We start from the raw sequence: 19,271 nt of genomic DNA, 5'->3' as shown, positions 1-19,271 counted from the left end.
TTGAGTCATAGAGGGTAGATTGAGGAAGATGTTGACCCAATGTGCAGCAGCTGTGAGAAAGGCAGGTCCCACGCTAGGGATAATTAGGAAAGGGATGAAAATAAAACTGTCAGCATCACAATGTCATTGTACAAATCTATGGTGAGGCCACACTCGGAATAGAGTTCTGGTTACATCACCTCAAAAATATCATTGTAGAGCTGGAAAAGGTTCAGAAAAGGGCAAGCAAAATTATCAAGAGCTTGGAGTAACTCCCCAGTAAAGAAAGGGTACAGCATCTGGAGTTTTTTTTTTTAGTTTACAACAGGGTTTCCCAAACTTGGGGCTGCAGCTGGTTTTGGACTACAATTCCCATCATCCCTGACCACTAGTGCTGCTAGCTAGGGATGATGGGAGTTGTAGTCCAAAAACAGCTGGAGACCCAAGTTTGGGAAACCCTGGTTTAGAAAAATGGTGAGGGGTTACTGATAGAAGTGTAATAATATGATGTGTAGTGTGGATTAAGTTTTCCTCCCTCATTATATTAGAACTTGGGGCCATTCAATGAAGTTGAACACTGGATGATTCAGAACAGGCAAAGAAAGTACTTCTTTACACAGTGCATAGTTGAACTATGGAATTCTATCCTGCAAGATGTAGTGATGGCCACCAGTTTGGAAGGCTTAGCAGGCATGGCCAAACTTGGCCCTCCAGCTGTTTTGGGACTACAACTCCCATCATCCCTAGCTAACAGGACCAGTGGTCAGGGATGATGGGAAGTTTGGCCATGCCTGGCTTAGAGGATCAAACAGATTCATGGCTATGTTCTACCTCCACCATTGGAGGCAGAATGCCTCCGAATGCCAGTTGCTGGGAATCACAAGTAGAAAGGGTGCTGATATATACTGAGAGGGGCTTGCTGTCCCTTGCCCCTTTCCACATCTTGTATAGATATTTGCTTGTCTGCATGGCTCCTTGCTATTTTGTGCTCCACAAAGGAGTAGGATTCTTTCTTTATTAAAATATGTATGTGTCATTTATTACGAAAACAGCTCAGGGTTTAGAATAAAATCCATTAAAAATACAACAGCAACCATAATATTAAACCAGCAGCATGAACAGACAGTACAAATAAACAGTTATGACAAATGGCTGACATAAGTAGCTAGCAAAGGCCTTGGTAAACAGCTGAGTTTTCAGTATTTGCTGAAACAGCATTAATGGCAGCAATGGTGCTACCAACTGGAAAGAGTACAGATACATATGCAACCTATTACAGGTGTCTCTTGTGTATTGGCATAGAAAATGTACTTACTTAGCTAACACCATTAGGCAGGGGCATTTTATTTATTTTAGTTAACCATTTAAATATGCACAGTAGGCTTAGAAGCTGTTATGATAACAGCAGTTGACTTTCTCTATAGCAACCCGAAAGGGGTTATAGTGTACTGCAAATGCCTACAATATTTTTAAAAAGATAAATTCAAATGGGAGAAGCACATGTAAAGATTCAAGCTGCTGCACACAATCTGATGTTGAAGGGTCTATTTAGGTTTGTTTCATTGCCCCACCTAGTGGTTAACATGTACAATTCAACAGCCGTTCTACATAACAAAATGTCAAAACATGTCTAACAGTTTCTTACTGAATGTAAAGATAAAACCTATCATAAGTGTAGTAAGAAACCAGAATGACACAAATCTGTCTGGGATTACAGAAATTTTGAGTTGTTATTTTTCTTCCTTTTTTGATTTCAGTCTGTCATTCTGCTCATGGAGCTTTTCCATAGCAGCACATGAAAAGTAAAAAAAAAATGAACTCAGACATTACTGTGTTCATAAGTAGGGAAAGAATTCAAGCCCAGGCTTAATGCATTATTTAATCAGGCATACTCTATAAAACTTTCCAGGGATGCTGGCCAATTGTTAGCAACTTTTGACCCTTATTTTGGCTTCATTGGATCTTGGCACTTTGGCAACAAGCAAACCAATGGGACTCTGATTTCAGAGGAGCTCAGCCACTCCTGAAAGGTGATTTAAAATATCCAGAAGTCAAATAACAAACTTCTTAAAGTATAGTTCAAGGGGGATGTAGATAGAACCACAAAGTAAGGGGAGCATACAGCCTACAGCTGTATGTGGGTGCAGAATCCCCCTCCCCATTTACTGCAAGGAGGTCAATGGTTGGAAGCTGGAGACATGGTCCCACTGTCTCTTCCATGCACTGGCTGTGAAGACTCCTTGTGATTTCTGGGTATTACTCAGCATGGGAGTGGAAACGGGAGGAACGAGAGATCAGAGCAGGTCATCATGAACAGCACCCATGCCCACAACTGCTGCACTCTCACTCTTTAGTCCAGTTCTCTGAAAATCTGGCAGGGGATGTGATTCAAATTCTGCTGAGAAGTGTCGCTGGGTCAAAATAGGTGTATCATATCTGCTGGATCTCCAAATAAAAGTCATGCAATCAATGATACCAAAGTGGCCCAACACCAGGGAAGCATTACTATAGGGCTGGAGAGGTAGTCTGGATAATATCTGTGGGCCCCTTCCAAACCTGTGATTCTGTATCTGTGAAGTTAGAATCTACAAAAAGAAACCTGATTGCTGAACCAATCAAACCAGTTCCATAGTTGACCCAGGTAAGTGCCTCTGTTAGCATCCTAATGGGCCATGTTGTGATGGGATGATTCATTCTCTCCACCCTGTCACCTGGCTGGAAGTGACATCATCTTGAAGTTAGGACAATAGCAGAGCTGGTCCGTGTATGATTGATGCTCTATGTTGAATCCAAAGCTATGGAAACTAATGGGGAGGCACAACCTGTTTTAGTCCCAAAGGCCAAATAGAAAGGCCCAGGAGGCTGCATTTGGCCTCCAGGCCTGAGGTTCTGCATCCCTGACCTCCAGCCTCTAACTTTTAAAACAAATATATACCTCTTGCTATTCTGGGAACTGCCCCCAAAGTAAGCAAGCAAACAAAATGCAGCCACACTGGTTTTTGTGGTTGGATAGCTGTTACAAGGTTGTGTACTGTTACAATGGCAACTCCTCTCACTGCTTTGTGTTGGTAACACCGGCATAGAATGTATCCTATTTTGCACCTGTTTTCAATTAGAAATATAAATCTCTACCCTAGTGTAGCAATGTTTGACTTATCTCCAGTCAATTAGACATAGCTGAGTTTAAAGTTCCATTAGGTGTTGCCTTTTTTACATACTTGGGCCTTCTAGAGGTGTTAGGTTCAGGTCCCGATGGCCTGATAAAATGCCCAAGCAATCCCCACCCCCTTTTTAACAAATAAGAAACTGGTTTTATTGACTTTTTCTCATTTTGATATGTTAAATTTATCTATAAATCCATGGGAAATGCAACATTTGCCCGCATTTTATTTCTCTTCTGTGCAATATAAAAGGAACTAATAAGCCAGGTTGGTCTTTTTGTTGCTTTGACAACAGATTTAACTGATTTAATGAAAAACAAAAGTTAAGGGAGAAAAAAGACTTATAATGGCTTCTATTTTTGGCAATTTTGTTATTGTAATTTATGAAACCAGGAACTGAAGGTTTGCAAAGTGAGAACCCTGCAGAAGACAAATCAAACATTGCATAGATCAGCAAATTTTAAGAAACATTCAAAGGTCAAACATATAAGCAAGAAGCAAGTAAGTAAAAGAAAATGTATTGGGCTCTGGATGCTAACACACACGTGCACACCCAGCAGGAGAGTGGAAAGAAGAGAGGACCATTTATCTGGGTAGACAGTAAAAGGTGTTCCTTAACATCTGCTGCCTTCTTGTCCTCTGCCTGTGGTACGTTTGCAGGAGAGTTTGGCTCCTAGAGAGGCCAGCCAGTTTGACTCAGCAGACACCTCTGCCTGATGTCATCATCAGGTTTCTGGTGACAAGGACTTAAAAGGAATCCTGTTTGGGGGGATGGACCCACCAGTGGCAGGGTCACCACCAATAGCTTGTAGTCCTCCTATATTCATCCTTGTCACTGGAGGTCCAGGTAACTGACTAGATTATCCTCAGGGTCCCTTCCAACTCTACAATTATACTAATTGTGTATTGTCCCTGTACTCTGCAACACCCCTTCCCTTTGTCATACACAAAGCATCATCCATTAGTTGCTTCAGAGATGTATATACGTCTTTTTTCAGGCTTTCACTGACCCTTAAGATTTGAGCCTGTTATTTCTACCTTTCTGTCTTTATATCTGTTTATATAATACTGTTGTGAGTTTGGGGGTTTAGCCTGCATGATACCCAAGTCCCTTGTAATTCCTGGAATCCTGGATCCAGCAAGGGTTAAAATCTAATGGATTTGTTCCACTGTTGAATGGGTCAGGCAAGTCCCTTTGTGAGAGAATGGCCATAATTACCATCTAAGTATGTTCCTTATTATAACAAAGTGGGTTGCTGTATGCCAGAGAGCAAATGGGTGGTAGAGAGAAAGACAAACGCCAGTGTGTGAGACAGCTGAGCTAGAAGCAGGCAGAAGCTAGAGAGTGAGAGCTAGATATTAATGAGGCTAGGTAAGCAAGACAGGAAAGGTAGGGTGTTAAATATAGCTATACTTTGTAGAGAAAAGCAGACATACAGAATGACCAGTAATCTCAGGGTGGTCTATTTCTGCAAAAATGTCTTACAAACACTTTGCTCATCGTTTCACAAACAGTTGCAAAAATACTGTACACAGACTGCTGTTTTGTCCACAGCTTGACCACAAGATGTAAAAGCATGGTGTGATTGTTGGTAATTCTGTATTTGCATTTCTGTACTCAGTATCCCTATTTTTGACATCTTTCTTACCTTTCCTCTTCCATTAACCTTAATTGAACCTTTAAGTGCCAATGCTTTGGACAAAATCCCCATCTATGTAGACTTCTTGTACTGTTTGTTTCTGCTTTACTGAGCCAGGATTCTAGAGTGTCACCCGTTGTGTAACTGAGAATCTAGTATGCTGTGTCTCCTCTCCACAGAGGTGCTTGTCATCAATGAACCTGTTGTATTTCAGACAGTGTATCAAATTTGCCGTCCTATTCTCTCATCTTTTCACCTCTTGGCTGAAGGGGTATGCTTTTGTGTTTGTGGCGTGGCTTTTCAAGCTCATGCCTCCAATCACACAAACACAAATGCACATAAATATTTTCAGTATTCACGATATGGCCAATTTTATGCACACAAGTTCCAGAATATTGACTGTGGGGCAACTGGGCTATGTGGCTAATCCTACAAAGAAAAGCAATCATGAATATCAAGACAGCCAGATGGCAAATTTCTGGTTGTGGCACATTTTACCTTGAATTGCAGAATTATGCAGAGGGAGGGTGTGGAATCATGTGTTTCCTATGAAAGGACACAAACCAGTTTTTGACAAGACAGCAGTGTCATGATTTTTGTCAGTATTCATCAATCTGTCCTTGCTTAGTCTTGTGCCAAAGAAGCAGCTAGGAATTTATTTGAAGTAGAAATAAGATATTCTCTCCCCTTTATGCTGTTTTCACTGGTGGTATATTTTTCTGATGGGAAAGTGGTTTAACATACATTTACTCCCACCTGCAACATGAAGTGGCACAGTTCAGAAAGACCTTTACTGTGTGAATGTGCTAAATGTATAAACTGAGATTTAGATGTACACCACTTTTGAAGGAATGATTTGTGCTTTTGAAATCCTTATATTATGACTGCGTTTCATTCAGCAGCTGGTGTTGTGACCTTTTTTTGTCCTAGTTCGTGCTAGAATTGTCACAACATTATTTTTAAAAGGAAATAATGGAACTTACTTTATTTGCTTCATGGAATCTATAGCACTGCATAACTTTAGCGTTGCGATGGTTCCATGGTGTTGTCTGAAATAAAGGACAGTCCCTTTTAATGTTATAAAATAACTTCTACGGCGAAACTTCTCCCACCCGTGGTAAAACAGATTAGAACCTCACATTGACATTGCCACTTAGGGTGTGTGGACAGGGCAGCACTGAGTAAACAGTGCCTTTGCTGTTTCTGCAGCTGTTCTCCTTTCCTATTGATGGAATCCTTATCATTCTAGGACTCCTATCCTAACCTTCTCTTGGTGCTTGGATAAAAAATCAACCAACTCAAATGCTTTGAAATAAGCTGTGAAACAACCTGGGAACCCACACAGTTGCTGAAGTACCAGCAATTATGTGCAGTAGTAGCAGTAGTAATTATTATTATTATTATTTATTTATTTATTATCCACTTATTTCACAATGAAATCATCTCCTGGCGTGCTCTTTGCCAATCCTCTGCAGCCAGTTTACTCAGAGAGAATCCCACCAAATAAACCAAGCAGCAGCAGCAGCAGCAGATTACATTAGCATGCATGGCTAAGGGTTAAACTGTCACTTTTATTTTGAAAAGCTCCAAAGTTACTTCATGATGATTAAGCAACATGCCACAAAAATAGTGAGCATGTATTTGAATCCACAAGGCATCAGACTAGACCTTGAGCAAAACAGGAGAGGCGTGTGAGGAAAATTAAGCTGTGTGCTATTAATCCAAAACATTACTCTTGGTTATAGTATAGTCTTAGAAAGGGTGTGGCTATGGGAATAGTGTGCCTTCACCACTGCTCCTAATGCCCAGCATTAAAGGTGAGAACCGCCACATTCTGGGTCCAAGGACAATTCCATCTGAGTCAACGTGGACCACGATGAAACTCTTTAAAGGCTTTGCGATGCCCATGAAGTTTGGGATTTTGCCATAAGAGACTAAATGCAGCTCCCATTCCGGGCCTTGGCCATGGAGGATGCTGCCTCTCCCTATCAGCCTTTCTGATTGCAGGTGGCAGAAATTCAACAGGGGAGGCTTTTTCCAAAACAAAAGAGGGCAGCAGCAGGTGGCTTCGCCTGTTGAACGCCTGCCTTGCAGAAACAGTTGTCGGAAGCCGAGGCGGGGAAGAGAAGGCACTCGACGGGCCTTCTCAGCTGCGGCTTCCCTTCAGCTTCAAGGCCCAGAGAGCCACCTCGCCGCCGCCCCAATGAAGGCCAGGCCTCGCCTCTTTATTGCGGCTCCCTCCGTTGCCTAGCAACCAGCGGCAGGCCTGCTCGCCCGCCCGCGCCCGGCGGGGCCGGCGCTCCAGTAGCCGAGGCCGGCGGGGCAGAAATGCGGCCGTTGGGGTCTCGCGCGCCGGCTGCCGCGGAGGGCCATGAGGGGCCTCAGCCTCCTCCCGTCCTACAGAGGCGAGGGGACCGAATCTTCGGCCGCCGTTGAGCCTCCTTCGTCTTTTCCCCGAGCGAGCGCGGTGGTGGTGGTGGAAGGGCCGCTATGAGCAGGAGCCAGCAGCGCATCCACTTGGAACAGCAGGGTGCGTGTGAGTGCTGGGGGTGGGGGGCTGTTCGGGGGGGGGGGGGCAGAGGGGAACTGCTGCAAGTCCCCCCCGCCACCTCTTCCCCTAAAAGGAAGGGACGCTGCAGAAGGCGCTGGTGGGCCACTCTCCCTGCTTGGCGTGCGTGCAGCATGGCGACCCAATTGGTCTACCTTACGAGGTTGTTGTGAGGGATTAAGGTGAAGCTCCTCGGGCACTCTCTTAACAGGGCGATGTGTCCCATTGAGCTAAATGGGGTTTATTCACAAAGAAGAGAGCACAGGATTCTAGCCTAAAGCATTTTGCAAATGCTGGGTATTGAAAAGAAGAGGCATGTTTGGGCTCAACTCTGCCTGAAACGACTCCCCTATCACGTGGGGACTGATAGGGAAGGGCACTCTGCACGTGCTTGAAACACTTCTCACCCTGCAGTGGGGGTTTGCATATCATTCCGAGGTATATTGTGTTAAAAAACAGGGTTGCAGGAATGGGACCTGACACAAACAAAGCCGTGGGGATTCCACTCCGAAAGTAAAAGATACCTAACTGTTCTGAGGACTTGAGGAAACAAAAGTGAGCAGTGGTAAAATAGAGCAGTGGGAATAAGAATTGGCCTGTTTTCAATGAGGACTCATAAGGGTAATTTCCCCAAAATTGTATGGTGGCCCAGATTAACATGGGTATGGTTTTGTGTGGTGTGTTTGTTCTGAGGTAGTGGAGAGAGAGTGTGTGGGCTTGAGAAACTTGTAGGTTTGAGAGATGATACAGTATGGGGATAATTTATTTGATTTAGATTTGCTAGAGTAAGTCAACTGCTAGGCTGGAAAGAGCAGAGGGCTGTAAATTTCATTTATCGTAGTTCATGTAAAAAGAGACGATCAGAAATGTGATAGAAATGTTTTTCTAACAAACTTTGAAATCTCTGCCTTTTGAGGCATTGTACATAGGGTTCATTTTTTTAAAAAAAAATTAAAATTCCCAGAAACTTCAGTGAGTACAAAATACAGTGTGACCAGTTAATTGGGGCCAGCTTCTCACCTGTGCTTACATAGCTGCATTAGATCTCTTTCCAACACAATTCAAAGTGTAGATTGTTACCTTTCTGTGGAAAATCTTTGGTCTACAGGCTTAATTAGGTACGCTAGGCCTCTCCATACCCACCTGCCTTACACCTAACATCTTATATGATGACACCAGGTGCAGAGCAGGTATATGTGCACCTGAGCCAAAAAGAAGTTTGCAGGCACTGCTGATCATCCACACCTGCAAAGCCCAGTGCAGCTGATTGGTTGTTGATGTTTTGTGGGCTGTACCAAAAATGGATCACCTGACATCACTTTGGTGTCAGGTGATTGATAGGTGGGTGAACTCACCACCTAGCTAGATCCACTTCCCCAGCCTTGCTATAAAGCCTTAAGTCGTGTGCAGCTGGTGATAAATGGATATACAGCTGTCCCAGTTGTACCTCTGATGTGTAATATTCTCTCTCAAGAAGTGTAACAGGTTCCAATTTTGATGTCTTTTTGGCACCTGAAATTGCAACAAAATTTTTAGTTTATTTTAGTGTTTTCTGCTTGATCTTTGAGGTTTTTGCTGCAGCTTCTATGATTGTATTGTTTGTATGCCAGCCTGAGAACCCTGTTACTGAAAGATGGTTTATAAACTGACAAAATAAGCTATAAAAATTCCTTAAGTGTTTTGTTAATAGATATTATATCCCAATCACACTCCTTTAAATCGGTGTTCTGACCAAATTTTGGTTTGAATAATATGTTGTAGTGCATCATTAAAATGGGGGAGTGTGCTGTCTAAAGCAAAATTTACCATTACTGGTAAAATATTTACTGTTTTTAATGCAAGTATATTTAACTGTAATGTTACTTTAACTTTTGGTATGAAAATAGAGTAACTGAATCTGAATGGACTTTGCATATTACAGGTTCACAAGCTCCTAATGGTAAGCTGCCAGAAATCTCGTGCATCCCTGAATGGTAAGTATTTATTTAACTTTGCCCAGTGGTCTAAAATTAGTGTTCTAAAATATGAAACAGTGTTTTTAAAATATGGAAGCCCAACCCAACTTGATTTCAAAAGAGGCTGGTTTTTAGCTAAGTGCTAGTGCTGATCTACCTTAACTTAGCATCGTTCCATAACTCCTAACTCCTCATTCCTCACTCCCATTAATGGAGATTAGTGGTTAAGTCTGTAATCTTATATCAATGTATTATTCTGGGAGTAAGCCCCACTTAACTAAGTGAGACCTGCTCCAAAGTAGACATGTAGAAGATTGCATTGTTAATCTCTTTGTAACTGAGAGGCTGCTCTTGCTTACTGCATCTGCCACCTGAACAGCAGACTTGTATGTAGTCATGATGCTGAAATTGCCTGATGCTGGTTCACAGGAATACTTTCGATTCTATAGTTTAGAGCCAAATATTCCCTTGTTCTATTCAACTTCCTGTTCTATTCAACTTCTTTATTCCCAGTTGTTGAGACCCTTGGGGGTTTATTGATATTTTTAAATGTCTACAAGTACTGCGCTTTCTTTGCCAAAGATTTGGAGTTATTATTTCCTATTTTAGGGGATAGGGTCTTGTAAGTTTAGATTGCAACAGAAGAATTTACAATAAGGAAAGCTTAGCATCATATTTTGATGATTCATAAGAGCTGTAGCAGTTATCAAAACAGGCACTTTTTAAAAGTAAAGGGACATTTGCCTCTAGTATGCATAGGATCCTTTTCTTTATGACGATGCATTTTGAACTTTCTTTGGCAATCTGTCTGGTTTTCTCACTGAGAATATCAATGCAAACTTTCCTGAAACAGTTTGTCCATCCCTGTTGCTAGCCCTGTAAAATGCATGCTGTTGATTTGGAGTATGCCTAAAGATGCACTAGAGATCATACTGGGTAATAGTGAGGCTGTACATGTCTGAACAATGCCTTGTGCTCGGTGTGCACCCTAGAACATTTCTCTTTTCTCTGTAGCACTCCAATATTCCATGGCTGAAATTGAGTAGTTTCTCACAAATAGATAAGGAAAGAGGTAGCTAAATGTTACAATATTTGATTGAAAACAGTTTGTAGCACAATTCTGAAGAAGCAGTAAGTTGGCCATGGAGAGGCATCCTTCTGAGGAGTAATCATGTAGGGCAGTCTTCCCCAACATTTTGGACTAGATTCCATCAGCTTCAAGGGAAGGCCAACAGAATGCTTGTTTGAAATATAGCAATCCTTGGTTGACCCACTTACTACTTGAGAAATGTCTGTACAGACAACATGTGAAAAGCATTTATTATTTTTGCTTTTGTATCCCCTCTGGTGTTCACTATGATGTTTGAAACAGCAGACCTGTCATTTCTCAGCCACCAAAGGAACAAAAATTGCCAATCCTAAAATCTGACCAAAGATTCCTGGATAAAAAAGTCTCCGGAAAATCATTTGGGGGTCACCTTTTCGAGAATAGTTGGAAACATGCAGTGATAAAGACAAAAAGGATAAAACAAGGTAAGATGTTTAAGGTTGTCATTTGATAGTTATCCTAGCCTACATTTCATAAAAAGGAAACTTACCAAGATTTTCTAGTGTTGGAATTGCCATAAAGACCAACCTAATCCCTATTTCTGGCTGCTTCCAAATTGTCATTAGTTTGTGGACTGGAATCCACTGACTACTGGCAAATTTAGGTTGAGCAATTATAGTGGATTTTGTAGTTGTGTACAACAAACAAGGCGGGACGCGGGTGGCGCTGTGGGTAAAAGCCTCAGCGCCCTAGGGCTTGCTGATCGAAAGGTCGGCGGTTCGAATCCCCGCGGCGGGGTGCGCTCCCGTCGTTCGGTCCCAGCGCCTGCCAACCTAGCAGTTCGAAAGCACCCCCGGGTGCAAGTAGATAAATAGGGACCGCTTACTAGCGGGAAGGTAAACGGCGTTCCGTGTGCTGCGCTGGCTCGCCAGATGCAGCTTGTCACGCTGGCCACGTGACCCGGAAGTGTCTTCGGACAGCGCTGGCCCCTGGCCTATAGAGTGAGATGGGCGCACAACCCTAGAGTCTGTCAAGACTGGCCCGTACGGGCAGGGGTACCTTTACCTTTACCTTACAACAAACAAATTCCTTTGCAATAAGAAAAGTGAAGGGAAATACACTGAAAGGGGATAACATTTGCTTGATTTAAATACATACAACATCCCCACAAACAAATCAAAATCAAAAGTTGTTAACAAACGTGTCTGGGGAGGTTACCTATGTAGTTTTTTCTTGCACTTTTTGTTGTTGAGAGTTATCTTCCACTCCTTAAAATCAATATACGTTTGCCCATTGAGTTCAAAAGAACAAGAATTGTCCTTTAAACTGCTGTACTGCACACCCTCTCCAGATATTGCTGTTCTTCTCAGCCACTTTTGATACCGTTAACGATAGTATTCTTCTGGGTGGCCACCCTGGTTTGGAAGATGGAAGTGATGTTCTGATTGGTTCACTTCTGCCTCTCAAGCTGTTCCCAGAATGTGATAGTTGGGAACTACTGCTTGATCCCATAGAATTTCTTCTTTGCTGTTTCATAGTGTTTTGTCTTGTTCCATACTTTTTTCATAACTAAATCACACTTTTGGATAAAGGCCATCAGTGTACTGATGACACCCAGCACTTTCTGTGTGTCTCTTGTTTTATCAGTTTCAGGTGAGGGAGTAGAAGTGCTGAGGAGGTGCCTGGAATCTATAATGGGCTGAATGTGGGTTAATAAGCAAACTCAATCCCATCAAGACAGAGGTTCTGTGAGTAGGTGTTTTGTCTGTTCAGGGAGATAGTTCCAGTTACAGATGGGTAGCCGTGTTGGTCTGCCATAGTCAAAACAAAAAAAATTCCTTCCAGTAGCACCTTAAAGACCAACTAAGTTAGTTCTTGGTATGAGCTTTCGTGTGCATGCACACTTCTTCAGATACCTGGTATCTTCAGGTATCTGAAGATTATTCAGGTATCAGGTATCAGGTATTCTTCAGGTATCTGAAGAAGTGTGCATGCACACGAAAGCTCATACCAAGAACTAACTTAGTTGGTCTTTAAGGTGCTACTGGAAGGAATTTTTTTTGTTTTGACCAGGGAGATAGTGTTCAACTTGTTTTGGATGGGGTTACATTCACCCTAGAGGTAGCTAATGTGGTACCCTGAAGATGTAGTTGACCTGCTGACTTGGACTGATGGAAACTGTAGCATAACATGTGGAGGCCACCTCATTAGCTTCTCGGACTGAGTACACATTTTGGGGGTACTCCTAGATCAAACATTCTACTTGGAGGCCTTGGAAGCTCTGTGGAAGAAGTGCCTGTCAACAGCGTAGGCTGGTGCACCAGCTGCAGCTTCTCCTGGACAGAAATAACTTGGCCATAGTTATTCATTCCAGGTAACATCTAGGATTGAGTAATACAATGTTTTGTGCATGGAGCTGCCTTTTAAGATGGTTCAGAAACTGCAAATGGCTCACAGTACGGTGGTTAGGCTGCTAACTGTAACTGATCATTTTAGAAGTATTACGCCAATACCTGAAGAACTTCACTAGTCCATTTTCCACATGCAATTCAAAGTACTTCTGAAGTCCTTATGTGACTTGGTACCTGAAGGAACACCACCTTCCATATCAATCTGCCTATGTAGTGAGTCTTCAGAAGCTCTCTTCTGGGGCTCTCTCCATTTGAGGTAAGGTGTGTGGTGACAAGAGTGAAGGCCTCTTCTGGTTGTGGTACCCCATTTGTTCTTTCCCAAGGGAAGCTTACCTGATACCAGCATTACTATCTTTTCAGTGCAAGCAAAGACTTTTTACTTTCCCAGGCTTTTTAATATATTGCTGTTTTTAGTATGTTGTGTATTAGCATGTTTTTGTAAATGGCACAAAAGGATTGCTAAAGGGAGATATATAAACATTCGTTTGTAAATAAAATAAATGTTAAGGTAGTCAACGACAGTTTGATTTTGTTCTAAAACAGTAGGTTTTTTGGGGGTTTTAGCAATTGCATTATTCCAGGTTTGACTGCCATTCAAGGGTTCTTAGGATTGCTTCAACTTGATCCTCTTACCTGGGAGTAAGCCCCATTGAACTTGGTGGAACTTATTTCAAAGTAGGCATGCATAAAATAGTGTTATCTGCAATCCCCCTGCGATGCATTGTGTTCCAGGTAGTGGCTCAGCGTAAGGAACAGAATGTGCATGTTTTAGATACTGGAGTAAGTTTCAGCTGAGGATTTGACATGATGAATAGATGTTATGTAGTTAGTTTAGTGTAAGTGTGTGCACACACAGTATATTTAGAAGAAGGCATCTCCGCTCTTGACGATTCCCGACTCTATAGGTGGCTAAGAACATAAGCTCACTATAAGGGAACTGCTCCTTCTGACTTGGTAACCTCACAAGGACCAGACCAGTTTCCTGTGCCCAGACATGTCTCTTCAGAAGTCTCCCATTGACCTCAGTGGAGCAAACTTCTAAGCAAGTGTAAGACTGTAGCTCTAGCTAGTTTTGGTCTGATGTTCCATGTATGCTGCTTTGAATTATTTCTCTTAAGCAGAATATACATCTGCATATGGCTTGAGAGACTCTGATGAAAATGCTGCAATGCCAAGTCTTGCTCAGGCAATACCAAACCCCTCTCCCGTTGCACAGAAGACACAAGGTGCTGCTCATTTATTTCCAGACAGGTATACCATTATAAACTCTATTATTGTATGAAGTGTATGTATAGATGTTTCACATATTCAAAGTGCACTGCACAGGTATAATTCAGAGGCAGACTTCAAGCTGAGGAATTTCTAATAAGCATATCTCATAAAATTTCATGTACAAATTTATTTTAAAAATAGCAATAGAAGATGGAATTTTAGCTCCATTTCTGCATTTAAAGTCAAATGGATTGAAGATCTACACTTCTAAAATATGAACAGGTCATGATATAGTGACTTGTATAAATCGTCATGATATAGTGGAAATTCTATTACTTCCAAATGTTGTATGAGCCCCAATTCAGACATTGGCAAGTAGGCATATAGCCAGTCAGATGGTTAAAGCTGTTGCTTGTGATCATCAGTGATCACCTGTTCAGAGGAAAGGGGGAAGATTATTATTGGGTACTTCATACCCAGACTGGCTTTGTTTTTTGTTTAGAGCAAAGGGAATCACTTGCCATTCAGTCACAATCTTGCCTCAAGCTTATTAGTTTCACATTGGCTTGTTTCAAACAAGCTACGTTTTGTCAGTTGCAACAAGGAAACAAGCTGTAGGTAAGCAAAAATGGAAATGAAATGTTCCACATTCTACCTCATAGCTGTTTGGAAGAGGAGACCAGTTTGTTCTGACCACACTAAACTGTGGTATAGGGTGATGTCTGAATATGGCCAGTGGGAAACAGCAAAAACCTCAGTATTTTTAAGTGATCAAGTACTTATCTGTGCCATAGGCTTACTGCTTTATGGTTTTGTTTTGTTTTTTAGACAAAGCTTATGTTTGTACAGGGTAGTGTTTACTTCCCACACATAAAGTCTCAACTTCGTTAATGGTAGTTTACAATGTTTCATTGTTTAATGTATGTAACTGAGAGGCTTCTCACTAACTCTACAATTGAATGAACTGGAGAAATGATAGTAACTACAAGTTTCCTAAAGTGAATAGAGGATAGGTTTTTGCTCTTCTCCTCTACATGTTTTTTAGTGTAAATTGCCCCAGAGCCAGTAGTAGTAAGCCAAACAATAAGCATGTATTTATAAACACACGTTTAATTTGGCCCCGGAAGTTCTATAAGTATGTGTCTTACCACTCAGCTATACATGTATCATTAAAAATCAATTTTTGGTAGAAACGGGAGTGGATGAATGTACTGTTCATGTTTTTCTCAGAGCTTGTGGCTGGGGTTGGAGCAGGATCGTTTAAGGCAATTCCCAGATGTGCAGACAAGTTAGTCTGTTGTAGCAAAAACTACAGGGCCACAAGGCACTTTAAATCAATATATGAATGGCATAAGGTTTCACAGACTAGTCAACATAGTGTTATGAGTTAGAGGTCAGAGAGAAATATATGACAAAGAGCCTTGTTTTTTTCCTACCCAATTATGTATATCCCTGTATCTGTTGACCAATCCCATTTATTTGGGATAAAATATGTTAAAAAATTAGAACACAACGTCTAACCATTTAATATTATATAGTTAGATGCCTTCTTCTTTTGATTTTAGCTGTTACAGTAATGATGACCCCGGTTTGCCACCTTTTGTGCTTCCGCGTACTTCATCACAATACTTTATTGAAAGCTGCTACAAAAGCAGGCAAGTTAATTTTACTCTTTATAGTTTGGATTCAGAATTATGTTCCTGAAGGGTGAATGTTGGCATGTCCGACTGGGCTGTAGTCAGCCTCAGAGCTCCTTCCCCTAGGGTCAAAAGAGAGGCAAGGCCTCAGAGAGGCGGATCTGCTGCCCACTCCCCACTGCAGCAGACACTACTGATGTCAGAGCTCTAGTGGTAGGCCTCAAAAGGAGTATTATTAAAAGTAGATGCAGTGAAGGAGACATACCCAGACCTGCAACATGGACCCTACACTAAGGAGAAAACTATGGCAGCAAACCTGTGAAGCGTGGAGGAGTGCTGCTTCATCCTTACTTTCTCCCTGCCAGTGACAGCCCAGCAGGGCACTGGGTGAAATTGCCACTTTTGATTTCCTTTCCCATGTCTTTAAGATTGTGCCTTAAAATGACTTGACACTGGTAAAGAACGTGGTGTGCTGGTGATATGCTCTTTGTGAACCTTGGGCCATAAAAACCACCCTCACAGCACTATGTGAAAAATAAGTGATGCCAGGATGGTTTTACTGTAAAACCTATTGCTGTCTGAGATACTGCTTTTTTTTCTTCTCCTGCAGGGGAGATACAGCCATGGGGGATGCTTATAAAAGAGGGTCGTTTACTTGGAAACCAGGCCCTCTGAAGACATCCGGTATGCATGGTGGAGCTGGAGAATTAGGTGCTGTAAGGTAAGGCAGTATGAGTGGACCAGGTCTTTCATGAAAAACGATGTTGGGAGTTACTTTAATTTATATATTTAATTCTGTCTCTTCACCAGACTGTTTTCTAAATGTTTATTCCTGAAACAACATAATAGCGAGAGGGAAACATGACTTGATCAAATTCATGAAAATAAAGGGAATATTTATTTTAACCACCTTTAACTGTCCCGAAATGGTGTTTGGCAGACTAGTCCACCTGCTTGCCTTCAGCAAGGTCACTGCATGATGTGCCCTTCACCATGTCTTGGGACCTTACTGGGGGACACAGGAAGTGGAGAGGCAAGGATCAAAACTCACTTAGACCTGGGGCAGTTCCAGACTGTTGCTATATTGTGGGTGGGATTGAACTGGGCACCGGATAGTTAAGCAGCTTCCACATTTTAGCCTGGCCCATCCCCTTGATAGTCTCTGGACTCAGCCATGGGGTTATCTTTTGTTGTGATGCTGGGAAACATCACCCCCTTGCCAAAGGCTCATATGTACAGTGGTACCTCGGGTTACATACGCTTCAGGTTACAGACTCCGCTAACCCAGAAATAGTACCTCGGGTTAAGAATTTTGCTTCAGGAGGAGAACAGAAATCGTGCTCCAGCGGCGTGACAGCAGAAGGCCCCATTAGCTAAAGTGGTGCTTCAGGTTAAGAACAGTTTCATGTTAAGAACGGACCTCCGGAACAAATTAAGTACTTAAACCGAGGTACCACTGTACACCCACAAAGGGGCAGGGGAAGGTTAAAAAAAAGCAGAGATTTAGAATCAGCAGAGCTGGTGTCATCTCGCTTCCTGAAGCTAGGCAGAACCACAATGGGGAAGGAGAGCTCTCCCATGTAGTAAAGGCTTGTGTAAAGGTGCAATATTGGCCTACTTGAGCTGGTGGAAAGAGTTACTGAGTCAATACTTTTCTCTGCTGGAGGAAAATGTTATGACTATTGTAACAGTACGATTCAGAAGCAGTTCCTATGCAAATTTATTTCCCAGCAATGCTTGCTGTCCTATAGCCGCTCAATTCAACTCTATGAACCCTATTTTTTAGTATTCATTTATAGGTCTGCCCTGTTAATATTTACCTAAATCCCCATGCATATTAGTCCTTTCAGTACAAAGGTTCTGATACTTGTTGAGTACTACTAGGAATCTGGATGGAGATTCCTAAAGAAATACATTTTGATGTAGGAATACTTATATGGCATTGATCAGCATGTTTTTTCATCTCAGCACACCGCTGGGAAATTACACCACTGCAAGTCACCTTGATTGCCATAGTCCATAAATATAACATTCTATTAATAGTATGTTCTTGTGCAAATGTTTGTAGGTTGAAGAAGTATAATCGGTGTTCCAGCCTAATTTCATTTCCAGAAGGATCCAAATTCAAGCCTGGTAAGTACTTAATATATTTAATTTCCTACCATCTGTCTTCACCAAGATGCATTTCCTAGGCAAACTCATTTTCTCACTGCTTTACTATGTGAACTTTCTTGCATTTTGAATATTGTTGCTGTTATAAACATGTTTATTGAAGGCTTTGTTTTCGTATGTACCTAAGGGACAGCATTTCTAGTTGTATTTGTAAAATGTTTCAAAGGCTTAATTCAGCTAATTAACAAAAGGCGATTACTGATACAAGCTACTAGAGTTATTCTAGAGTTTTGGAATGAAAATACATTGGGTCATATTGCATTTTTATGGTCACAAATGTAATTTTTCTACTTTAATGCATACCTTGCTCAAAAGATTGCTTAGGAAAATAATAAACTAAATGGATAACATAAAATGCTAATATAGCAAGAGAAATGGTAATCTGTTTAGTTTTTGTTAAATCCTAGGTATCTGTACTTCAAATTGATTTTTTTATGAACCTATATAAAATCATAGGCCTCTCTAAAAAGCATGGTCAGACTAATGCATAATGGGCCAGGTTTATGAACACTATGTACCCCTTTTTACTACCTTTTCAGATAACCATTACAACTTGTTTCTATTTTAAGGAATAGGGTGATTTTATTCCCTTTCACTGGTTTTTGATGTATATTGTATAATTCTGTTTTAAGTACTTCCATGAGAGGGGCACATTATACTTTGTACACACTACTAATCAAGGGGAGTTTCGTTTTTTCTTCTAGGTTACCGTTTCACAGACCCTGTCACTGGAGCTCCTCCTCAGTTCCTCCAGCGGCTTTCTCAACTGGCTGCATTGGAATGTGAAACCATACATCAAGAGAGAACAAGAAGACTCAGGAAGGCCAAGAGACAGATGATGTAAACAACGTACCAGGAAAGGAACAGGCTCCTTTGAAATCATGTAAAGTTTCTTGTTCACGTCTATCTAATTCTTTCACAAATACTATGTTGATCAGCAAACCTCACAATTAAGGGAAAAGGGGAAATATGTGATTAATAAAGCTTTTTTATGTTTGTAGTTATATTGCCATTGTAAAGTTTTTGAACTGCATCTAATGCTGTAGATGCAGTAGCAGGTCAGCCACCCCTTCCCCGGAATAGTGATAGAAAAGTCAGAGTTGTAAGGGAACCCTGAGGATCATCTTGTCCAATCCCCTCTAATGCAGGAATCTCAGCTAAAGCTTATGTCAATGACAAACACCCAACCTCTGTCTAAAAACCTCCAACAAAGCAAGAGTCCTTTTGTTATTGAAAGAAAATGCTGTCTGACTTATCCTGTTAGCCTGCCTGCTGTTAACACATTACTGGGTTTGGGTTGCTTAACTTCTTAGCCCTTTGCTATCCCCAGGATAGGCTGTGATTTATTTCATCAAATTTATATACTGCTTTACAGGTTTCTTTTAAAAAAAATCAAAACCCCAAAGCAGTTTACAAAAACAATAAATTTATCAGTAAAATGAATTAACAGTAATTTGAAATGTTAAAATAACTGACTAAAAGCAGATTAAAATTCGCATCAGCTTTCT

At 41.5% G+C, this 19,271-nt stretch overlaps 1 protein-coding gene and 1 long non-coding RNA gene across 7 annotated transcripts; one reads left to right on the top strand and one right to left on the bottom strand.

Moving 5' to 3' along the window:
- Positions 1-826: 826 nt before the first annotated feature.
- Positions 827-6,975, bottom strand: LOC144328692 (uncharacterized). 3 transcript variants are annotated; one of them, XR_013393896.1, is made up of 4 exons: positions 6,571-6,902; positions 5,764-5,829; positions 5,279-5,326; positions 827-1,757 (listed from the first exon to the last, which is right to left on the bottom strand). It is a non-coding gene; the product is annotated as an uncharacterized LOC144328692 (long non-coding RNA). The 3 variants fall into 3 exon arrangements; XR_013393895.1 differs by having other exon boundaries at positions 829-1,757; positions 6,868-6,975; XR_013393897.1 differs by lacking the exon at positions 5,279-5,326 and having other exon boundaries at positions 830-1,757; positions 6,868-6,975.
- A 201-nt stretch (positions 6,976-7,176) lies between these two features.
- Positions 7,177-18,763, top strand: C8H8orf89 (chromosome 8 C8orf89 homolog). 4 transcript variants are annotated; one of them, XM_028736705.2, is made up of 8 exons: positions 7,177-7,310; positions 9,250-9,301; positions 10,656-10,816; positions 13,861-13,993; positions 15,520-15,609; positions 16,202-16,312; positions 17,660-17,724; positions 18,468-18,763. In XM_028736705.2, the coding sequence occupies exons 1-8, from the start codon at positions 7,271-7,273 to the stop codon at positions 18,605-18,607; spliced, it is 792 nt and encodes a 263-aa protein (XP_028592538.2). In that variant the 5' UTR covers positions 7,177-7,270; the 3' UTR covers positions 18,608-18,763. The 4 variants fall into 4 exon arrangements, with proteins under 4 accessions (XP_028592538.2, XP_028592537.2, XP_028592536.2 ...); XM_028736704.2 differs by having other exon boundaries at positions 7,235-7,316; positions 13,864-13,993; XM_028736703.2 differs by having other exon boundaries at positions 7,235-7,316.
- Positions 18,764-19,271: the final 508 nt, after the last annotated feature.

This window comes from Podarcis muralis, chromosome 8 (assembly GCF_964188315.1).
Source record: "Podarcis muralis chromosome 8, rPodMur119.hap1.1, whole genome shotgun sequence".
Taxonomy (NCBI): domain Eukaryota; kingdom Metazoa; phylum Chordata; class Lepidosauria; order Squamata; family Lacertidae; genus Podarcis; species Podarcis muralis.
Note: the sequence above shows the minus strand (reverse complement) of the source record. Positions and strands in the feature narration are given on the sequence as shown.

Excerpts from the sequence above, each read along its gene's own strand:
- C8H8orf89 (XM_028736703.2), top strand. The coding sequence starts at position 7,271 with ATGAGCAGGAGCCAGCAGCGCATCCACTTGGAACAGCAGGGTGCGT. Across the intron at positions 16,313-17,659 it reads GGAGAATTAGGTGCTGTAAG|GTTGAAGAAGTATAATCGGT; the intron begins GTAAGGCAGTAT and ends AAATGTTTGTAG. Across the intron at positions 17,725-18,467 it reads AGGATCCAAATTCAAGCCTG|GTTACCGTTTCACAGACCCT; the intron begins GTAAGTACTTAA and ends TTTTTCTTCTAG.